At 39.6% G+C, this 24,768-nt stretch overlaps 1 protein-coding gene across 2 annotated transcripts in view; it reads left to right on the top strand.

The window, feature by feature from the left end:
- The window catches only part of SNAP25 (synaptosome associated protein 25), a 72,650-nt gene extending 50,938 nt beyond the window's left edge, over positions 1-21,712 (top strand). Inside the window, exons 4-8 of one of the 2 annotated variants that reach the window (XM_069787576.1) lie at positions 1,064-1,112; positions 9,542-9,659; positions 13,892-14,017; positions 16,034-16,178; positions 20,401-21,712. In XM_069787576.1, the coding sequence (XP_069643677.1) occupies positions 1,064-1,112; positions 9,542-9,659; positions 13,892-14,017; positions 16,034-16,178; positions 20,401-20,469 (507 nt within the window). In that variant the 3' untranslated portion in view covers positions 20,470-21,712. Of the gene's footprint in view, positions 1-1,063; positions 1,113-9,541; positions 9,660-9,796; positions 9,915-13,891; positions 14,018-16,033; positions 16,179-20,400 lie in introns of both variants that reach the window. The other variant, XM_069787575.1, reaches the window with a different exon arrangement.
- The last annotated feature ends 3,056 nt before the right edge of the window (positions 21,713-24,768 follow it).

Here is a 24,768-nt window from a genome sequence, read left to right as displayed (position 1 = left end):
TGGCAAGCTGTCAGGCCACAGAGGACTTACTTGATCTGTTATTGAAATGCAACAGTCAGGAGATCGTTCAGGCCATTAATTATTCACAGATGTTATCACTGCTCCAAGCAGAATGGAGCTAGTTTCCCCTTCGTAATTAAAAAGGAGCTAATCTGATCTGTGATATAGCTCAGTATCACAGCACCCAGAAACACGAGAAACCTGATCACATCCCAGAATGATGATAATGCATGCAAAAATTGTACTTGTAAAAGGTGCCTTGCTGCTGGCTTAGGCAGGTGGGAGCTCTGAATTGCTCAGCTTTGCTCAAACCCTGTATCCAGCAAAGGCGATGATAAGACTCCCACTAACTTGTGGGAGCAGGGGCAGATTCAGCATGTAGGTGTTTTAAAAATCCTACCTTCAAGCTCAATCCAAAGTCCATTGATGCTAAAGGTGTCTGTTGGTTGAATTAAAACTTGACTCAAACCCATATCTGTTAGATCTCTGAGCCAAAAAGTATGGCTTAATCCTATTAAATATTAGCCTGCTTTAAAATGGATTTCCTGAGTAGGTAAGCTGTCTGACTTCCGTGTTGCAAGGGCTGTGTACAAAACACTATGCCTCCTTCCAAAACATGTTTGTGTCATATCTATTTTCCTTGGGAATTTCTCCTGTGGGACGAACATACACCTGCAATGTCAATACCGCATTCTTCCCTTCTCCTGCTTCAGAGAATTTGGAGATGAACCCTCTCTTTTTAGAGATTACTCTTGTCTAAAGTGCTTATTTTAATCTCAAGGCCCAGGACTTTGTGTTTTCTGCAGCAGTTCAGTATTCCAGTGAACCCTGAAGGATTGATGGTACAATCGAGAGTACCTGGTTCCTTATACAGTGTCCAGGTACATAAGGTCTTTGGACTGTGCCACCAGCCCCTTATGACTTTGTCATTCCTTTCACTGTTTTTCTTTTGTCTTCCTATGTTCCGTATCTAGGGCTGAGTGTTCCCTCACTGATCTCTCTTTCTCTCTCTCTTTCTTCTCCCCCTCTCTCTCCTTACCTTGCTACCACTATTGGGATGTAGAGTAAAGATGCTGGTATCAGGACTTTGGTTATGTTGGATGAGCAAGGAGGTAAGTTGAGATTGCTTCAGTAAGGAAGTATAACCATTCTCAAAGTACTGTACTAACTATGTGCAATCCTGAAAATGAGGGCCATAAAATAAATGTGGTTGTGCATGAGAACCCCCAAACCTCTTTGCCTTTAGCTTCATTGCCTGACAGAGGAAGAATGTACAGTAACTCAGTAACTGCAAAAGAGTCTGTACTTCTTTTGATCTGTTTCCCACTAATGTCAGAGACCTGCAGGCTGAACTCATCCAAATAATCTTTTTTTTTTCCCCCACAATCTTTCGGTCAAGATCTAGATACACAATGAGAAGATTTGCCTCCAACATTATTTATGCAGGTGCTATGTAATTTTTTCACTTGTTTTAGCCACAAGTGAAAGGCATGCAATAAATGCATCCCAAGAGAAGATAAAACAGATTTAGTTTGTGTAAAATTCAGTTGCTTTTTCTATAGAAATGTCAGTGAGGATAACAGGAATTTAACATTAAAAGCTATGACACCATCAGCTCATTACAATTGACCGTATAGGAGCTTTCAAGCTTAGACGAGCCCCTGCCTGTGGACAACAGTGACAAAGACAGAGCTAGACGTATTCAATACATTCCAGGAAATTACATTTTTGCCTTTCATAATATTACAAAGAAGTGGGTAGCTTCGCCCCCCAACAATACTAGTAAGTCTTCATTTGCTGTAGACCCACAGCACCAGCAAAATGGTGTCTCCAAAGAGAAGTTAAATCAACAGAGTATAAATTTCTGCTACTCTATATCAAATTAGCCCCCCCAAAGCCCTTGTTGTTATTTACTATGTGGCATGATACAAAACTGTATTAGGAAATATTTTCTGCAGAGGTAATGCTGTATTACTTATCAAGTGCAGACAATTATTATAAGCAATGGTATGGCATTGTTGAGAAATGGACTGCAGAACCTGACAGGCCCTTTTTAGCTGTAATGCCCTGCCTCTCTGGCACTAAAATGAATGAAAAGTAATAACAGGACCTAAACAGAAAGTATTTTTTCCTATTTGCTTTTTTTATGTATATCTTATTGCTTCCCCCCAACCTCCCCCTTTAGGGGAAAGAATTTAAGCTAACCAAATTTTGTCAAATCTATTTGTCTTGACAAGAAAAAAATTACATAGAATATTTTGTTGTCTTCAAAAATTTTTTTCTGAATAATGGCAGTAAGAGAACTACCACTGAATACAGAAAACCAGAAATTACTTATATTGAAACAGATATGGCACCTGTCTAAATAATGTGTTTTGTTTCAGAAGTGAATTATACAGTTAAAATAAATCACAAATATTGTCAAAGAAAGTCTGTAAATACCCAGGTGTGTCTTGCAATGTAATTCACAGAGAGATCAGCAGAAAATTTAGTGGTTCCTATAACTTCCCTTTTGTTTAGCTTTGGGAAAGTATGTTTCTGTTCTTTAACTGTTATTTTTCCACAGATTGCTGGGGGGGGGGGGTGTGTACATTGTTTTTAATCCTGAATTTTGTTTTTTTTTACTTCGGAATTCTACTATTGCTAAACCCTTGTACACAAAAGTTGTCTGACCATCTCTCTAGTCATGCTGAGAAGGACAGTCTGTGTGAGCCAAGGAGCTGAGACTGGACTCACTGACCTCTTTGGAGTCCAGGGAACTCAGTGTTAAACTCTTGTTGAGAGTAAAACCTGAAATGTATATTGTATGGCCAGAGATGCAGTTAGTCGATACTTACAGGAAAGAATCAGACAATTTAAAAGCCTCTTTAAATCAGTTACGGTCATGCCTTAGGTGGTTCAGTAAATTTAGCTTGTGACTATACAGTACGGGTTTCTCAAGGAAAACAGCCTAACAATATTGTAACCGCTGTACTATGCTAAATGTTTAATTAAGTTTTGTCCATTTTAGCCACACATAGCTGTAATAATTCCTGATTTTTTATTTTATTTTAGTGATAAAGAACTTATTATAGTATTAGGCAAAATACGCTAATGATGACTTTGAACCCTCCGTAATTAGCGCAATGTGTGCAACTCATGGATGTCTCTACAGATTATCAGATTAAGGAAATAATTTGCTAACACTGCCATGTGATCTCTTTTCAGCTGACTGCACAAGTCATTTAAGATTATTAGGTGTTAAATATACAAAAACCATGACATTGATCTTTCCAGTGGGCGGCAAGCAGAATATCTAATCTCTGCAGTTGCTTGAAGCTCTATTTCTAGGTTTCCCTACAAAATTGCTTGCTTTGAATTTAAACAGACCTTACAAAGAAAACTTCTTTGAGCCGATCTCAATCTAAATAACGCAAAGCAGAACTCATTTTCTGACATCAATAAGCAGAAGTCTTTGGGATCATAAAAGGAAATAAGTCAACGTAATTTTACAATACTAGGCATTTATAAAATAAAGCCAGTCTGGCTAGCTCCTGTTGCCTAACTGTTTAGCACAGCTGGCTGTACAGCAGACCACAGAGTCTGTTATGACCCTACAGAGATGTGGAGCTGCACAAGAGCTTTTACTTCTCCTGTTTCACAGAGAATGGGACTGCCATAAGAACTAGAAACCTCCTCCAGTGCCCTCTGAAGTCACTGGGAATCTGAGTGGGCTTTTGGAGTAGTCCCTCTGCAATACCAAGAGTTATCATTTTTTGAGCAAGACATTGTCACCCAAACCAGTTCAACACAGTTCTTCCCCTGGGGAGCCCACAGGAAGGAGCTGAGGTTAGATTCTCCTTGTTGGCATTTTCTTTATCAGTGAGAAAATCTTTCCCTATGTGCATCCATAATGCTTACATTTTTTTAAACCTGGCCTTGAGTCAAGTTCCCTTAATTAATTATTTAAATAGAAATATGTACATAATGCTTTAAATGAAAATATTTACATTTTACACAAAAAATGTCATGCTGCAGAGGATTATTGAGCAGTGGCAATTGCTCTGCTTCATTAAATGTGTCTTTGAAACATACTAACGTAGAAAAATGTTAATATTTGGATGCATGTTGGTTAACAGCAGACTGTAGAAATGAAACTGATAGTACAAAGTGGGGATATGAAGATAAATCTGAATTGCTGACACAGGAGGGGTCCCAGAGTGGTAGCTCTCTTCCTCCAGAGGAAACTCCCATCACCTGGGAGTATCAGCAGGCAGAGAGATTTGGACCTTCTAGGACTTTTTTTTTTTGTCGGATGATGTCCTCATGCAGTTTATTACAGAAGAATTTTGTTCTTGTATTCAAAACAGGGTGGAGGGGAGAAACTTTTCCAATAACAGTAGTAACACAGCCATTTTTCATCCAAGACAAGACAGAGGAATAGCTACAACTTTAATAAGTCACAAGGAAAATGTCAATGCAATTGAAATTTTCTCCCGGCACCACAGCAACAGCAAATGCACAACAAGCAATGCCAGTGAACACAGGGAGCAGCTTAATCTACCCAGCAGATCTGTACTCCAGATCAAGTTGAAGTATGGAGATAAAACTTTGGAATAACTGGGCAACCCCACAAGCAAAAGTGTTGGCACCATGGGATGGTACCCATGCTAGCTGACCTCTATTGTTTTTGCAGAAGTTGCGAGTTTTACAGTTTTGTATGAGTTATGGCTGACCTGCTTCTATGGCACTGTATTTACTGCAGTTGTTTCTCCAAAGATAATTACCATTCCTTTCCATCAGAGAGCAAAATTATGGCCCCTTGCACAGACCCCTTCACCTGCTTATTTCCTATTCAACAGCTACCACGAAAATTGATAGACAGTGAGATGCCAAAAGCAGAGTTGCAAGAGGCACTCCAACACCACCTTTGAGCTGAGCTGTTCAGTCAGAAATGGTTTGCTAAATAGTGAAAAAATATGGTAACTATCAACTATTCCAGATTATACAGGAAAAATGGTATTAATTATGTTGAAAGTGTAGTGCAGGACAAAAGACAAACAAACCCCCCCCCAAAAGCAGGTTGTGCCTTGTCTACTATTACTTTTAGCACAGCTACACGTGGGCTCACAAGCACTCCCTGCCAGCTTTTTCTGTTCATACCTGTGCCCAGCAATGCCCTTCAGAGCGGAGCTAGGTCAAGACTCAGGATTTCTGAAAAGGCTGTCCTAGAAATGTACTGTGCTCCAATATGATTCTCCTTTATGGAAAATGTGATCACTGAGTATAGTTGGAAGTAGTTAATCTGCTGACTCTCTTTCAAATTCAGCCCTCTTGTATGCAATTATGATCACAATTTGTTCTTAGATGTCCTTTTTTTTTTCTTTTTCTCTAATTAAAACTGTCCTTGGTGGAAATTGCTTCATTGCACAATACTCCAGGCAAAGGAGCAAGTTCCCTTCTCCGCAGGCATTTAACTGACATTCAAGCACAGGCCCCAGGTCCTGGACACTAGTCAAGGAACATTTGTTATAAATTACAGATGGGGATGCAAAGGTGGAGCAACACCACACTTGCCCTGTCCTGGTCCTGCATCCAACACTGTGTTAAGATGTTTTTGCAGCTGTGTTTGCTCAAGAGACCACAGGAACAGCTGAGGGATGCCCTTGCTACAGCTTTCCTCTCCCAGCCACTTCCCCAGATCAGTCACAGAGTGGGGATTCACCACACTGTTATGGAAGATCCTGGCAAAGACCCACTGGCAAAAGGCCACACTGCACTGGTAAAACTAACAGGACTAACTTACGGTCCCTCAGTTGCCTGTGGTTTTAATACAGAAAGTTGCCTATGGTTTTAATACAGAAGTAATTTGTAAGTATAACAATACAGGTAAAAAAATATCCTTGTTTATATCCTGCGATGTGCCATTAGTTTGCTGTAAGATCTGGAAGAAGGTATATGGCACTATGTTTGAATCAAAGTGACATTCTCAGACATAAAAGACAATCAATATGCACAAAGGGATAATAATTAGCAGAGCTTCCTAGAAAAAAAATGAAGGAAATCTCAATGAAACATACCTGTGATGTGTATTCTGCTTCCAGACAATGCCAATTCTCTTATATATCACATACGATATATAAACTTATATATAGACGTAGTATATTCAAAGAATACTGCAACAAACTATCAAAAGATATTTAAACTCTGACCTCGAAGTGCTTCTCTAAATGGGAGATAAAGGACATGATCTTTTGTAGGCATGAATTTGCGTAGGCTCATGGCAGTATGTGTCAGCAGACTGTCTTCCCTAAAACCTTTAATACAATGTGCAAGGTTGGAATAGGGAAGATCTATGAAAACATACATTAAATTAACCTTTTGATAGCCATATGATTTCTTACCAGCAGTGATTCATTCTGGGACAGATTTTAATATCAGTTATACCAAAACAAATCCAGAGTGACCCCATTAAGTTAATTCCTCTATAATATTTATGCCTCAATAATTGTGGTTAGACTCATGAATCTATTTCCTTGCCTGTGGGACCAGATCTTTGACAGGTATAAATTGGTGTTGCTCCATGAAGCCAGCATAACTACGCCGATTTAAACCAGTTAACAATCCAGCCCACGACATTAACAACTAGCAAATGGTTTTAGGACCAGCAGCCAGCTGTCTAGACTTCTGGGCTACAAATATGACATGGGCTTTTTACAATGATGATGTTTCCTTTAATAGAAGATAAATTAGTTGTGGGTCCCTTTTCTATTCAGAAATAGTATAGGCATCACACACAAATCCTGAAGCAGGATAAATTAAATCAGGTTCCTGGAGAGAGCTAGAATTTAAATGAAAGTCTTTGAGTCATGACAAATATACTCTTCAATTAGCACTCATCTATTCAGGCAGAATAGGAACCAGGGAAAGAAAGTTCAAAAGGCCCTAGTACATAACACCTGACTTCAGAGAATGTGCATCTGAGCAAGGAAACATGCTTAGACTGAAAGCCACCAGTGGTACCAGATCTAGGACTGATCTCTGCAGTCCTACCTGGCATTTTCTACTGGCCAGTCAAGGTTAGAGAAATACTAGCAGCAAAATTAGTGGAAGAAAGGTCAGTATCTGTTGTCCCTCCCAGTGTCAAAATACCTATGTGGAAATAGCCTTCTTAACTGAGAGCCCTGAAAACCATCGGGGCTCTGCAAACACAGCTCTCACAAGCAAGAGGTGGGAATCTGCAACAGAAATTTAGCAATTCCCATCACGCTGCATGAACCAGCATAAAAGCCAGCTCACACTCTTACAGCTGCTTCCCAGAGCAAGAGTTGCCCAGTTACGCAGGGGCAGGCAGGACTCTGAGTTAGTGAGAAGCAGGAGCACTTAGAGGAATATCACCTTCTACCACATACTCACATTTCTGATGAGATTGACAATCTGTGGCTACAAACATGAACCAAAGCTTCTGCTAAAGTCTCCCAACCAAAATGTAAAATTACAAGGTGCATTAAAACAATCCAAACTTGTATTTCTAGTTCTTGGCTCAGCAGTTTATCTAGCAGAACTTGTGCAGTGTATCTCTCGCGTTTCCTTATTAGTTTCTCAATCCTTTGCTCACATTATATGTGCCCCTTTTAGAGGACGGTGCCAGGTAACTCTAATCTTCTAAATGTATCTTTGGATTTAGGATCAATAACTCCTGTGGTATCTGGAGACAGGCATATCCAGCTGAGGAGAATGAGAACTGACAGCTGAAAAGCAGATGCAACTCACAATGCTGACATGGCCCCTCTCCTTCTCAAAGCCCAGCCTCATGCAAGAATTAAACAAAGAGCACAAGTTCAATATTCAAATTATTTCAGCTTGAATAATTTAGGCCAGCATTTTCAAGGCCCTCTGGGGTGAGATGCCTATTTCCCATTAAAATAAATTAAATAAAATTAATTTTAATGGGAATTGGGTATCCAAATCCCCCAGAAAGCTTTAAAAATCTAAACCTCAATTGTTATTAGAAACCCAAGTAAGAAATTAGGGCTATTCATGTTCCCAAAGAAGTCAAGAGGAGTTTTGTATTGATGTCAATACGCACATGATTTTTTTCTAAAATGCCTTTTTTTTTTTTTTCTTCTGGATACGACTCAGTTAACATCAGGGATGACATTAAATTCTTCCTATAACCAGTGCTCTCTTAGTTCCTTTCCTCCCAGGTCTAATTCTGTGTTTATATTTTCTTCTATTCAATACAGGGAATAGGGATGTATTTGTGTTTTACTGGGATTGCTTTACTTTGCCTCTTTAGGTACAGTTACAATTTTTAATGGATTGAAATGCCACTCCAAGTAACTTTCTCATTCCATGTAATACTTATTTGGGTTTATCCTTCATGAAACAAATGGTGAGGCTTTCCACCCATGTAAAATGCTGTTGCTACCACAGAGTCCACACAAGACCCCTGATCCCACGGGATCCATATCTGTTTCCATCAGCAGAGTATCCCTTCTTACAATTTTACATTGTGGCATTCTGTTTCTCTAGGCCATTTTCCCCAGCTTTAACAGTGAAGAAATTAACACACCAAATTATTCTGAGCTACCAAGTCACTAAGAAAACCCTACATTGTTGTCAGCCTTAGGTGGAAACAAGCCAAATTCTCTTTGACACCAGTGGAGAGACGGTGTCTACATATGGTTGGTTACTGGGCTTGGTGCTTCATAACTTGCCCTGGAGCAAAGCAGAAGTGACCCCACTGAAAACATGAGTCTTCACCCAATGTTTGTTTTCATAAGATCCCTTGGGGACAGAGACAATGAATGACACAACCAGTGGTCCTCTTTCAGTGAGCATCAGGCTCCTGGAGTGGCTGCAATCACTCTGTGTTCACTGGGGTTACTCCTAATTTGCGGCACCCATACCAGAAAGAAAACCAGCCCTGAAGCCATACTCAAATTAGAGATTAATATCCAATGCCAATCAAAGTGGCAGGTCTCAGTTTCCTCAGCCTCTGGAAAAAGGAGTGCTTGGATACAGCTCTTAACAGCTCGCTCCATCTCTGGTACAGTTACTACCATGGCTCTCACTCACTAGTCAAAGCAATTATGCTGTCCAAAATCACCTAATTCCAAGGCATTTTTAAGCGTAAGTAACTGAAGTATTTTCCATGGAAGGACAACTTTTCTTTTGTATTAATGTATATAAATGCAAAATAATAACACTATCTTTCTTTCTCTTGGATATCATTGGTGTCTTAGTAAGTGGATGTATTGTATTATGTTTCTGGACCTTGAACTTTATAACCCTTCCTTTCTACATCATTACATCTTGTTTAAATGAATATATTTCAAACATCTTCCTCCTTTGTTTTGTTCTTCCCATATTAGTAAAAAAGATCTTCGGCATGCAGTGCGGCATACATCCTTCCAACAATGCATCAGCTCAGATTAATGCATTGTAATGTCATTATTAATTCAGTTCTACATGGTCATTTTTCATGTTCTGTTGAAGACAAAAGCAAACAAACAAAAATACAATTCATTCCACACTGTCATCCCTTTGTCCTGACCAGAACAACTCGATCGTGTTGAAGAAGGCATGAACCATATCAACCAAGACATGAAGGAGGCTGAGAAAAATTTAAAAGATTTAGGGAAATGCTGTGGCCTTTTCATATGTCCTTGTAACAAGTAGGTACTGGGTACCGGCTCTGCTATGTGGTGTCCAGTTTTTTGTCACAGTGAATGTCTGAAGTTTTTGTCTTTTTTTTCTTTGTCCTTTTCCATCTGCTTCATTCTGTGGGGATAAAATACTTGTGTTTAATCAGAACAACTGGAACGCATCGAAGAGGGAATGGACCAAATCAATAAGGACATGAAAGAAGCAGAAAAGAATTTGACGGACCTAGGAAAATTCTGTGGTCTTTGTGTCTGTCCATGTAACAAGTAGGTGCTGCCTGCCTCATCTCTTTGAGCACTTAAGGCTGATCCCAAAGGCCTTGTGAAGCTCATCCTTGCTAGGCACATGGACAGGATGAGCATGTGGCATGCAGAAAGAACGATTCTGGTTCAAATGCATTCATCTCATAGCACAGACAACTGACTGGGAATTACTGTAGATGCATTAAAATCAGGCATACTGCAGTGAAAGCTTCACTGTTGACACCTTTTAATGGTAAAAGTTTCAACATTTTACACAAAGTGTACCGAGTGGTTCCATTTTCCAGCGAACTAAAACACTGGGGCTACCTTATTCCTAGAGACCCTAAATTTTGAAACATATTTTCACAACAAGTTTAATAAACAAAACAAAACAGCTGAAAAAATGCAGAAGAGATCATAATAAACATTGCTTAAAATTATGGATGAAAATCAGTTTTTTCATTGTACAACAGAAATAGTCTTTGATGAGATCTTGAAAGAGACATGATGTTCACAATTGGAACCCAGCTTGAAATGGTTTTCATCCTGCCATAGGCAACAAATTTGAGAAAAGCTGAACACACCAAATTTCTCCCATTTGGGTAGCACGTACACTAAGCAGAAATGTTGAAATGCATCAAATTTGCTTGCATGCCATCACACTTGAACGAAACCGTCCTCCAAGTAATGCAAAGCTTGTTTTAAATGCCAAATGAAAACGTGATGTGTGGTTATGCGGGTGTAGGAAATTGGGGACAAAGTGCACAAACCAGAAGCCCTTGAGGAATGGCAAATCCAGCATGCAGTGAGTAGGCATGCAACCAGGTTACAGTGAAAACAGTCATAAATGGTTGGCCAGAGATTGTGCAGGAAACAAAGCAGAGTGCTGTGGTTCTGTAGTATTATACTCCCTTTCTGCGTGGCACAGATACTTTCTTCGCAGCCAGGGCCTGATCCTACCATGATTATCAAGACCAAAGGAAGGAGAGCTGTCATAGAATTCAATGGGTATGTTGCCAGAAATCCACCCAGTAGGACTGGGTTTCTGCCTTATCAGTCACCATTTATTTTGAAGTTAATTCCCTTGGGACACAATGCAGATACCACCTCAGCTTTAAAAAAAAATCAATTTTGCTCCTGTGCACCAAGACACAAATACTTTGCAGGGGTAAACATTTTTCCCAGAATATGTGTATTATTGCCTTGGTGTGCACAATGGGAGAGAGGCAAGGAGGAATGGAAAGAGCTACACACACATACAGCCTTTGTCAGTGGGACTGCATGCAATTGGTATCAGCTCTGATACAGGCTTTAGCCCTGCTGTCTGCACCAGAGGACCCAGTGCAGAAAAGCTGCAGGTATAAGAGTACGGAGCAGAAACTTTACATCTCCCGCACTCTAAAAGCTGTTGCAACTTAAAGAGGAACACTGTCCTGTCTTGCTCCTGCTGGAGAAACATGGCATGATGCCTGCATCAAAAGCTCACCCTTGAAGTACAAAAAATTCCAATGTATTTTGCAGGAATAGTCAGTTTTTAGAGCAGCTTTGATATGCTGTACTGTAGGAAAGGCTGCTCAGAACTGACAGCCAAGCCTGTGGCATGGATTGGGTTAGCACCTGACATGTGGCCTTATAACATTTACCACTTCACTATGATCGCAGTATGATGAAACCAACAGATGCAAGAACAGAAAGATACTGCATTTGATGTGGAGGACATTCATTTTTAAACTTGCCTCCTCCCTGCTTTAAGACAGTATTCTGACCTTTGCAGTCTGCAGCCAGATTTCATAAACTGGCATTGCTAATCTGCCACTGTGTTCAGAAACAGGGTATGGATGAACAGTGCTTTTAGAGACTGTTCCCTGAATCACTATCCCAGGACTCAACAGGTAGGAATAAGATGATATTCTGAGAAGTGGAGTGTAGGAGGAAGAGAAATCCATACAGTTCTAGGCATCAGTATCACCATGATCTCCTAATGCATACTTCTGGCTGGTGGTAGATTAATGGCATATATTTTAAAAAGATTAACCATTTCATGCATAACTATACTCTGATATACAGAGTAAATACAATTCTGTGAGCCTTACCAAAATGTAAGGCTTGATCCTACATTCTGAGGAGACCCAAAATGTCCATGGCATGAAACTTTGACCAGACTGCATTCAAAAGGACAACTGCTATTGACCATGAGCAGAGCCAGACTCCACCTGTTGACTTTAATGGGAAGTCCACAAGAAAACAGAGATCAAGTTCTGGGTGTATAAAATCATTCACCTCAAACACAGAGACTGTCTCACTCTCAAAGTTGCATAGGTCTAAAGAACAGGCAAAAACCTGTAAATGTATGTGCAGCAAGAGAACTACTTTCACTCATTCCTACAAAAGCCAAAGCTGATTTATAGTTTCAGAGAACTAAGAACAAAAAAGCCAACTACCATGTTTTCAAGTCTTCACAAACTTTAATAGGAAATAAGCAACAAAACAGATGAATAGGAAAGATCCTCTTTTCATCAACATTTTAATTCTATATTGGAGCATGCAACATCTCTTCAGGCTCAATAGAAGCTGAGCTGCTTCAGGAGGCATGGAGAGAACATAACGCCAGAGACAGGTTTGTTGTGTCCTCTCCCAAGTCCCCCAGAAGCATGTTCAGTTTCTCCCACAAAATCCAAGCCACAGGGCTGTTTATATGACTGATTGGAGCTGACCGAAGAACAGGGAAACCACAGAGATTTGCAGTTCCCATCAGCTTTGTTGGAAACTGCTCTGTTTCCGGAACAATATCAAGAACTTACACCTATAGACCCCAAGCACTCACATTCTCCTGTTAAAGTGTTCACTCTCATCTAATGACTCCAATGACAGCAACCCTAAATACGCTGCACATGCCACTGAACGTATGCCTGGATTTTAATTTTCTATCCATGGCAGCTCAGTCAAAAATGGCTCTCTGAAAGTTAATGTAACTGTCGTAAACAACAAATATAACAAGTTGCTAGGCTATTTTAAAGTCCTGTGGTTTAAAGCTCCTGAAGGAAGTGATGATCCATTTTTGCCTGTGTCTTGCTTATTGTGAAGGCTGTTACTGCTGATGCATTAAGAGTATGATGAACTATTGGGGCAACTGTGCTTAGTGAGAATGCTTCACTTCTTATTCATGCCTGTAGCTGGTGCATGAAGAAAAATGTAGAAAAATTTCCCTTTCTGATGCTAGATTGCTTGTATCTTTTCTTTTCTCCTGCACTCATTTCACTTCTGCCTTTTACTTTTTGTCTCTGTGGACAAAGGTTTGTACATCAACTGTCGATGTATGATTACTATTTTCAAGTACCGATATATTATTTGAAAAATCCAATGAACCCTATGAATTTTATGATAAAAGCATCCCCAAATCACCTCGGGAAAGGTTAGTGGCTTTAAATGCCTATTATGCCACATACATGTTAAAAAATATCAACAGAAGTCCAATCTTCTGCATGCTAAAATGTTAAAATCTAGCCAAATCCTTTTTTCTCTAAGAGGGTGTGTTGCTGTGATGTGATGTACACACTATACTTGGCAGTTCTGTTTTTATGTTTGTCTGCCAGTACGTTCTCTGTGTTTGATGTCAAAACATATGTGTCACTGAAATGAAACAATGTTTTCTACTTATCTGTATTTCTTCTCCTCTTCCTTTTTTCTTTTCTTTTTTTTTTTCCTTGTTTCTGGAAACTAAGTCAACATCCAAAAACCTGTGTGCAGTGTTGTAGACTTGACAATTGCAATCCACCCTATTGGAAACAAAACCTCTGACCATCACAGTTGTTGTGGCAGTAAAGTAAAAAAAAAAAACCAAACCCCCAAACCCTCCTTTTATTCAGGGTTATGATATATCGGTATACAATGACCCTCTATCTGAAAACTCATTTGCTTGATGCAGCTTTTAGCTTGGAGAAGAGTTTTGCATTTGTCCTTGTCCACTTGATGCTTTGTTACTCAACATCTTTTTTGCCTAGGCTTAAATCAAGTGATGCTTACAAAAAAGCCTGGGGCAATAATCAGGATGGCGTTGTAGCCAGCCAGCCTGCACGTGTCGTAGATGAACGGGAGCAGATGGCCATCAGTGGTGGCTTTATCCGCAGGTGAGCCTTTTTATCCGCTGTTTTCTCTCTATTCTCCTTGTCACTGATATATTTAGATTTCTTCCATATGGTCATGAGTTCTGTGACGCTCATTAACTCCTTCAGTGGTGCTGCGAAATGCGATGGAGCCAGTGTTTTCCACCAAGTGGTAGGTGCTCAGATTTAGGTTGACGACAATGAAGACAGGTAGTAAAGGCTTACTGTGTCCACTAACTTCCCTTGGCCCAGATTTGGGCAATAACAAAATAGAAATAATATCTATGTATTTACTTCACAGCACCAACATGAGGTTGCAGACTGTCACGGCCAGTCAGCACTGTCCTCTGCACTCCAGCTCCCCAGCGTGAACAATGCACTTTTCCTGGGGGCCTTATTATGGGTCTCATTAATGATGTTTGTCAAATGCCTCAGAAATGAAGTGTCAGATAAATACTAGTTAATCATCATAATGTCTCAAGATATGTAGTGCTCATTATCCATCCTTGCCAGAAGATGTACCAAAGCATCCAGCACCCCTTCTTCTCTTTTCAAAAAGAAAAAAGCCTCAGGCTCCCTGCCAAAGCACTGAGCTAAGCGCAGAACTTGAAGCACACTTATCTAGAGGTATACTGCTTCCCTGCTTGTGTCTATGCAGAAAACCTCACTGAACGGGGAATGATGCCCCACTCCTCAGCTGCCGTAAAGCCACAACTGTGGAGAAACATTGATGGTTTAGTGGCAACCCCTGTGCACTCAAATGAAAGCCAGTTTGAAACACACAGCTATACTAATGGCAACCAAACTGCAAACTTTCAGCAATACATAGGGATCCAGCAATAAGTACATACTGATTACAGTGCTTATAGAGCATGTATTTAAATGACAATGCTATCAGCTGAATGGATAAAGGCATACCAGTAGGCAAAGCTTTGATCTCTGAAGATTAAGGACACTGGATTAATAAGTAATTATCTTTCCAAAAACTATTATCCATTTATTTTTTTGGCTGCTGTGATAAAGGGAAATCAGTGTGATGGAAACAATGCTGTCATGCAATCTGGAGCGTGGGATGGAGTTGCCATTTAAGTTTGCTGGGTCTGCCATTCACTTTTTTTTTTTTTATTTCTGGATGGCAGCCCCACCAAAATGAAGGCTGGGGCACGATAACAGAATAGCAGTGACGGAAGTTACGCTACACCATAATCATTCTGCAAACAGCCTGTAGCACCCTTTTGGCACTTACATGAACACAAATTGCACAAAAGGCTCAAAGTAGTGATTTTCTGAGTGGGACCCATAGACCTTACCTTTCCCAGTGTCAGTCACTACATGCCTCTCCAGTCACTGGAGCATTGAACTGGGCCTTAGCTCAAGTGTGAGTTTTTTCTTCTAAAAACCAAGCAAGTGAAAAAGACTGTGCTAAGAATGAGGGACAAAGGATCTTTACTGAAGCCAGTAAATCTGAGAGAAGCTGCTTCTGTCATTTACCAGAAACACATTTAATTAAATAGGATGTTAGGTCAGGATTTGCACAGCTGAAGCAGCTCTTCCCCAATATTTCAGTGAGCCCCAAGGGTATGAGAACTGGACAGTATCCATTAGTTATGTGTAATTCAAGGAGGAGAACAGGTATAGCTTCAATTCCACCACCCTCCAGCATTTCCCATGTACTCTAACAACACACAAGTCCAAACAGAGCACCCTTCCATTTGTCTTTTGAGGAGGACCATCACTAGCAGAGAGGTGCAGTATGTAGTACAGACAAGCTCAGACAGCAATACTTCTAGGAACAGCAGACATGAGCAGTATAAACAGAGCAGTGATGAACCCAGACAATTAATCCCCACAACCAAAAAATAAGCACGTAATGTTTTTCAGGCTAGCTACTTATTAATCCCTTTTCTTCAAAGCTGAGCACAGCAGCATGCTCCTCAGGTGACAAGCGAAGGAGGATGCAGGGGAGATTGCAGGTGAATCAGAGTTTCAGGGTAAACCTCCTCTGTCTCCGCTTTGAATAATTGGGTTTTTTGCTCCCAGGGTAACAAACGATGCCCGGGAAAATGAAATGGATGAGAACCTCGAGCAGGTCAGCGGCATCATTGGCAACTTACGTCACATGGCCCTGGACATGGGCAACGAGATCGACACACAGAATCGCCAGATTGACAGGATCATGGAGAAGGTAAGAGATGACATTTCTAAGAGGACCCCAAAAGAGGCTGTTTTCCCTTCTGCAAGCACAGGATGTGCATACTGCAGTTTTTCTTCAGCTTGGAGAAGGACAAGGGACAGAAATAGCTGCTAGGGCTCCTCTCTCTTCTCCCTCTAAATCATTGGGCCACAGAAGCGCTTGCTGCTGTGGATCTTCAGTAACCTTCAGTGCACATTGCGCTGAACCCACAGTGTTGGGTTTGCAAGACAACAGCTGGCAAAGGGACCCCTTAGCACAAATCAAGTCTCCTTCTGCAACAGCTTTGAGAAAGGTGAAGTGCCCTGAACTGTGCAGCACCGTGAGGTTTGGGTCTGAATGCCCTGGCACTTCCTGGCAAGCTTTAAGCTTTCCTGGACTTCCCTTGGAAATGCCATGAGCAATTGAGAATTGGATCACCTGCTTGGAGGGCTAGTCCCAAAAAGGGGATAGGGATTTATTAAGCAAGGCTTTGCTGTATGGTAACAGTGCAGCCAGTCTCGTGCTGCCTGCTTATAACCACATTAGGACAGAGATCTACCAGCTCTCTCAGTGGTGTGGTGGTGGTATATATGTATGTAAAAATAACTGAGGCTCAGCATTACTGTTGCAAAATCACCATCGCACCATTCCAGTGCCAGACCTGCATTGCAGATTTCTGAAGCAGATAGCAGTACCCTCCAAACCCGGCTGGGAACTCACTGCCGTCTTCAGATCCCAAGATCTGCAAGCCATCTGCATTCATACTGGCAGAGCTCCAGGCACAGGCATAGCCAGGCTGAAGTGACGTAAGAGGCTAGATCTTCATCTGGTGTAAAATCAATACAACAGTTGACTTCAGCTGAGGTTTACACAACCTGAGGATCTAACCCAAGGACTTATATGTGCTGCTTAGAGTTAATGCTGACCTTAAATGGTAGAGCTTGTACTCTTGAGCCTTTTCACACGTGCAAGCCTTCTCACACGAGCAGGATGCCCATGACGATTTTTCACGTCAATTAACTACATCGGAGCCTAGTGAAAAAAATTAAAGAAAATACTGCACTGAGGGAATCACTCAGATATTTTTGCTTATTGAAGTTTGATTCCAGAGAGAACTGGGTAAAGTATACATTGTCTTAAAGGTGGGAAGTTCATCTCTGACAGACAGTCACATAACACAGCAGAGCACATGGCTTTGCGTCAGTCAAAAGTTTTGTTTTATAAAGCTGCATCTGTTAGTTTGACTGTATTGGCAAATGCACAGGATTACTGTGATGCCATTCTGCAGCATTTCATACTTCTGGAAAAAATAGGAGCATGGAGGGGAAGGATTTACCGCTGTGACTCATATGAAAAGCACTATAGAGCAGCACATCTATCTACATTGTGAGAAGAGACTGGAAGATTATACAGCCTACATCATAACTACCTTTAAATAAGAAGTTTGGACATACGTTATTTTCTCAGAGCAAGTATGAGGACATGCACTATTACATGTTACCAGCTACCCTACTCATGACATATCATAGTGGCAGGAGACATGGCCTGTGGATGGAAATCTGCTGCGTCCTATCCGTGCCTGCAGGATACTCTCGCAAACTACAGCAAGCCTTACAAGTCACTGTTCTCCTATCAGTTCAGGCTTGCAAACATCTGGATTTTGAAAACATTGACCAGGCCCTTTGCGCCCGTGAAGCACGTGGGCCAAATCTCTAGGCAGTGCATGCTGAGAGCAGTTGGCTAACTGAGGGACTGGCCTTCCATATCTATGTGGTCTTCTTACAGAGCTAGGCATTTCATAGAGCAGTAGAAAAACAACATTGCAAGCTAATGTGATTCATTAAATCCAGCCTCACAGGCAGGCCTCGTCAGGCAGACGAGGCTAAAGAACAGTGACACATTTCTGAAAGATTGACTTGTAGAGTACACAGAGTAGTCATCATGAAAACAGCACAGAACCAAGACAATCTTCAGTCTTAGTGAAAATCTGCTAAATTTCTCAGAATAAGGACACACAGTAATGAGATACTAGAAAAAGAAACACAATATATTAGGAAAACCCTCTATAAATTTATAGACAGAAATGGCGGTTAGCCAGATAATACTGAAACTGCAAATGCACACATATCCATTTTGCAATGAAATATGTCAATAGACCATCATCCCTAGCTGGCGGTGGGCATGCAGCATTGCTGGAGTTGTTTTCTTTTCCTGACCAGCTGGAGCCCTGTGCTTTTGATCAATTATGATCATTAGAAAGACCCTTGGCTGGCACATTTTGCAAAAGCTGGGGTGTGTCACAAAGCTAACCCAAATGCTTCTAAAGCGTTCTTGTTAAACTGGATGCATGCATCCAAACCCAAGCAATCTCATAATGCAGAGATGTAATCTGATCTACCCAGAGTAATCAGGATAGCAATGAATAAAAGCCTTTATCCTTCCCTCAGATCAGAAAGAAAGGGACAAAAACTAAAATGACAACGTGATAAGTAGGTCAAATAGCTCAGACATCATCACCAGAAGACCCTGGCCCTAAGATGAGCCATAAATAGAAGGCTGGGAGGGAAGTAGGAAGGTCTCAAAGCATTCTGTCTTGACCTAGGTGGGAAGGTCTGTACAAAGACTCCCACTGACTTTGATGCAACATCATCCACCAGGGTTAGACCTTAGTATTCCTGTTTAGGACCATTATGTTTCCTCAATGTTCAATCAATATCCATGGATTTCATGACAAACATAACTGCTTCCAAAACCATTAACTTATTTTTTAGGTAGTCTTTTGGCAAAAGCACACAAAACTATTGTGGTAGACAAGGTCAAACTCATGGCTAAAATAAAGGAGTGTGGCTCATAATGAGTAGTTATGCTGATTTACGCTTGTTGAGGATCTGGCACGTGCTACTGTACTAAAAATACAGTGCATAGCAACAAAAAAACCCTACATAGCATTTGCCAAAACAATTATGGAGAAAAGCCCAAGATATTTAAGAATAATTTATTGCAGATCAGTATAACCATTTTTAAAGGATTTTTAAATGTATATGGGAAATTTGCTTCACCATTCTGTCTTTGCAAATCGGAGATTTAAAATAAACGTGTACAATTTGAATACACCCCAGAGATGTGGGAACAATCAAAGCTAACAAAACACAGCCATCAAACCACAGAAAAGAGTTTGCTATTTGAGTTCATGCTTTTAAAGCAGTAACACAATTCTTACCTTTCCCACACGTCTGATCTGGAAAAATTGAAAATATTTTCTATCTAGTCCCTCTGCTAGCATAAGTCAGCATAGAAACATGGGTTTGAAGGGAGCTTTACCAATTTTTGTCAGCTAAAACAATGTCTTTAGTCTCCAAAGCTAACTTCTGTAGAGCTACAGAAAGCCATGGTCAGTGTCTTCCCACTCAAAGAGAACTCCTAAACCTCCCAAGTAGTGCCGTTTTATTAACAGCATTTTATAATCGTGACAAGTGTTACCCCATGGAATACAGTGAAGGTAACGGTTCAGTCTAAGCTGGACTAAATTCCAGTTTGGTTGCTTCAAATAACGGTAGAATCCCTGCCTTTTCTCAATTCCTGTTTATGCTGCTCCCAATGAGAAAGGTTACTCTGTCTTGCAACTACACTTGTGAACTTTGTTGAGAGAAAGGAATAATGGCATCACTCCTACCTATTTCCCTTCCTTTCACATGTAGAGCAAAGAAATCCAGACTGATGTATTTTCAAAAAAATTTATCTTTGCCAGCTTTCCCTGTATCAGATGATCTTGCTTCCCTGCTCCAGTGACTCTCTACACTAACAAAATTTTAGTTTTGACTGCATGCCTGGTGATCTAAATTAGAACAGAATCCAGGCCCACTGAATCTTAGAGAGCACTGAAGCTTTTCACCAGTGAAATCCATATGCACACCATTGGTTCTCATTCTGTCATCCATTACCATCAATACATCAACAGCACCAGCTACAGATCTAGCACAGCATTTAAAAGAGCTTAGTGAAGCTGAATACAAACATAAAAGCTCTACTCAAAGGCTACCTGAAGTGTTACAAAACCAGCAAATCTGTAATTTCCTTTTGGGTCCCTAATACCACTACAAAAAACAGCTCTCCGGTATTTTCAAGCTTCTCTTTTTTCCTGACCTAGCCAAGACTACAGAAGTGTCCACTAAGCATTGTAGATGTTCTCCTTCTGCTCTGTATTCATCTGTTTCTTTCCTTTGTGTTTCCCTAGGCTGATTCCAACAAAACCAGGATTGATGAAGCCAACCAGCGTGCAACAAAGATGCTGGGCAGCGGTTAAATGCAGTGAAGTGCATTTCCTTTTGATGCTGTCCAACAGGGCAGTACCTTCATGCTTTTATCATGGTATTTACCTACTAGGTTTGCACACATGCACATATCAGCCCCATTGTAAATGTTGTCCTGTGTAGTTTGTCAGCTTTCCAAAAATGATACTTGTAATTATTTTTTTCTAGATATCTTTCTTTCCAAAGGTTGTACATAGTGCTGATTTGATGGCTATAGCTCACTATGATGTTTTTTTGGGATTTTTCCTTTCCTTGTTTCTGTTTTGGATTCCATTCCTTTTTCCCCTCTCCTCATTTTTTTTTTTAAATGATGTTTGCTGAATGACAACACTGTTGGAATGCTAAACGTGCTGTTAACCTTTAAATATACAGTATTGTTCTTGTAAAACTGTGACATTCCACAGAGCTACTGCCATGCTCCTGTCTTTGGGTATCATGATGTTTAAGCACTTAAACCTGCTGTCTTCAGTTCTTCATTGCCATTATCTGTTGTTATGATTTCATGATTAGACAACGTGGAATTATGTTACTATAACAAGCATTGCACTAAAAAGTGATGTGATTTATGCATTTATGCATGAGGAATAAATAGACTTTTAGACTCCTACTTAAACAAGAATTTTCCCATGGCAGTAGCACACCAACAATGACAACAAAAGCATGCTCAGTATTCGGACTCTTTTGGGACTATGTTATACCAGCAAGTTTGCAGTTGTGCCACTTTTTTCTTGTTGATATATATATAGTTATTAATCATGATCATTTTTTTTAATTATGAAAAAAGAGGGATTTGGCACTCACCATTTAGCCATTGCCAGCAAAATAAAAGCTTGGCTGAAAATATGTCAAAGACAAAAAGAAATAAGTGTAATATATTGGGTTTGTCTGCTGCTTTTGAAGACTATCTTTTGGAGGTAATGACTACCATATGAAATGGTGCAAAGAAATGTAATTTTTATAAGGCTCTCTTACTAGTCGCTATCCCCACGTGGTTTGTTATCGGTACAGTTCTCTGTTGCTTACCTAGAGCTATGCACACCAAATCGCTAAGATGTTTAGTAGCTGACTTAATTAAAAAATAATAAAAAAACCTAAATGAATGAACTCTAGATAAACTGTGAGATAAATATAACTTACAGCATGTAATATGAAATTCCTTATGTCTCCTGTCAGTTTGTGAAGTGATTGACATTTTGTAGCTAGTTTAAAACTTATTAAAAATTATAGATCTCAGAATCCATGCTTGCTTTATCCATTTGTTGCCCTACGTGACAGCGACATCTAGTTATTTGCCACTTACCTGGGAAAAGGAGAAGTGCAAAGTCTAAAGATTCTTTACAAACTAGTTCTGTATTACACATGGGAAACTAAAGATTTCTGTTTGCAACACTGTGTAAAAGTTACTACTCTAAAAATAGCATTTTATACTCAGCACATTCCAAGTGAATATTATTTTAAATAACCTGGCTTGGATTGCCAAACACTGAATCAAAACATATTCTCTTGTTCAAGGGAAAGAAAAAAAATGAAATAAATGTTATGGTACAGAAGGATATAGTTTCTTAGTCAATAAAATTTATTCCTGTAGTGTTTCTAGCCACGTGCTAATACACCTCTTTTCAGGGAACACTTTGAAATACAGAGTTTATATAGACTGCTAAGAATAATCTTCTCAAAGGACTAATAACAACTAGTGTTTACTGCCAATGAAAAGTGTTATCAAATTTTCCCAGGGTTTTTTTCCCTATATGAATAAATTATAATTAACTCTGCATGAGTGACAGTTCACTCATGTGTCTCACATGGCCCTAAGTCAAAATACACAAAGAACATAAATGCTTGCATAATTAAAATCGCATGATAATGTAGACAAGCTATATTTTCTTTAGCAGCTTTTTATTTTTAGTATCTCTTAAGAACTCATTTATGCAAATATTTTCCCCCACCACTTCAAACCAAAGAGTAAACTTCAAGCAAACATTTTTAATCTGCTGACCATTTCCAATCCTGTTCACTGAGGGATTCTAGTGTTTATGACAGCACTATCATTCTGCAATGTCAAAGCCTACTTTGACAAAGGAGGGCAATAATAGTACTGGAAAATGCATTAACATGGGAACATACAAATACGAGGATATTTGAGAAAGGCAAGAAATATGTAAGAAAGTAACAAACATATTAATGGAGGTATTATTCTCATCTGTTTGACAAGAATGCACCCTATCTGAAAATGATCATACTTGCAAAATTCATTATAGCTGATCAAAAATATAAGCCGTTGCTGTGAAGGAAATCACTGTTTTGATATCTGTTTGTCTTGAACAAAGATCAAAACCCAAACTATTGGAACTTTTTGCCAAATGGAAAATTTAAAGGATAGAAATACTGAAATGTTTCATTGCATTTGTCTTTGTATCCTTCTCCATTGTATGCAGGGTCTCTTAGGAGCTGGCTGAAATTTACTTAAGTAAATAAGTGTAATGTATTGTGTTTCTCTGATGTTTTTGAAAATTGACTTTTCTAGGATTAATTAATCTTGAAAAAATTCAAAGAAAGACTTGATGTCATGCAGTTTGTTATTAGAACAATCCACTTCTGTTCATTAAGTTTTGCGCACACCAAATCCCTGATGTAGCAGCTGACTCAATAGAAAAAAAAAGGATGTTTTAAACATAACATTGCCTCAAATGTGGCATTTCCTTTTTTTTTTCCCCCTACTTTCCCCCTCTGGTGGGCCCCTGTTTCCCATGATACGCTGCAGGCTTTCCCAGCGGCCAAACAAGCACAGTGCACAGTTACCTGCTCCAGGGGCAAGGCTCACTAGAAGGAAAGGGACACAGCAAGGAGCTAGAATTAAAACGCCCATAAAATAAAATGGTCACATTGATTGTGGAAACAAAAAACACTTAGGTTTTTCTGAAGGCAAAGTCTGCTTTTCCTGGTAAGAAATTTCCCTTTGACCATGTTATATTTTCCAATCAGTAATTTCTTGTGTCTCTGTACCAGTGCGATCTGGAAATCCACATTGGGGGGGGGGGGGGGGAAGATCCTCAAAGCTTTATGAAATATCACTTATTTCTAGACTTTCAATGCAATTTCATCAACAGTTTGCAACATAGTAAGATCCTCACGTTGATGTTGGTTTGAGGCAGTCATAGGGAAAAGGTTTTTTCATATTCTCAAGTGCCTAGCTGAATGAACTACCCAGCTGGATTACTTAAAGTTTTGCTTAAAAACTGAAGTCCAATTAAAAGACAAACTTCTGTTGAGCTCTACAAATCCACAATTAATGACTTCTTTCATATCATGCATTCTCCTCCTTTCCCAGTCTAGGCTGGAAATGGAAATATCAAAATAATCCCAAGGAAGGATATTTGAATGTTATTCCTCAGCAGAACAAAATTCATAAGTAGTGTAATATCATGCAAAAAAACCCCCACCTTCATTAAATACCTGGCCTGATTTCAACAGTGAGAAACAGAGAGAAAATTGGGAAAGCTAAGTAAAAAAAAAAAAAAAAAAAAAAATCAAGATGGCTTATCTCAAAGAAACCTTAAAACTTTTAGGATGTTAATGATTCCCAACCTTAGCATAAACACACAGCTTCTAAACCCAAAAGAGACTGTAAGTGCTTTCCAGATTGACACAAATGCAAGAAAAGAAACGACGGATCATACACAGCACCTTGTGGTTTGATAGAACATATCTTATGAAAAGCGGATAGACTTGATGTAAAGGTACAGAGTGAAAAATAATTGATTAATATTCCTTGAAGATTTGGTGATATTACTGTCTATAAAAGAAAATGATAACTCTAAAAAAGTTATGAGTATTTTTTTTTTAAGAAATGTAAATTTTATTAGCTGACTTCATTTCTGAAGAAAACTAAATATGCCAGAGTTTGCATGGCAAACTGTAAAGCATCCCCTTAGAGAGATGCCTATACCATGTGACATGCTTATTACAGATATACTTTAAATCTAGAAATATAGATTACAATTATGCTCCAAAACATTCTGTGTGCTACAGTAGTAACTGATAACCTCCACAGGCTTTGGATTTGGACCTGAATCCAGAGAGATCACTTAAGACTTTTGAGTGATCTAGAGGCAGACAAATCAATTCCCACACTTTTTTCCCTCTCCTTCTGTATGTACATATGCACATATAAATCTTTTATTTTAAAGGCATTGAAAAGGGAGGAGACAAGTACGTAGTAATAAGGAAAATTATGTGTGTTAGAGACAGCTTAGGTATATGCACTGCTGCTGTGTGTGCCCGTGGGCGTAGGT

The sequence above is a fragment of the Haliaeetus albicilla genome, chromosome 7, assembly GCF_947461875.1.
Source record: "Haliaeetus albicilla chromosome 7, bHalAlb1.1, whole genome shotgun sequence".
Classification (NCBI taxonomy): Eukaryota; Metazoa; Chordata; class Aves; order Accipitriformes; family Accipitridae; genus Haliaeetus; species Haliaeetus albicilla.
This window is presented reverse-complemented; position numbering and strand designations above follow the sequence as displayed.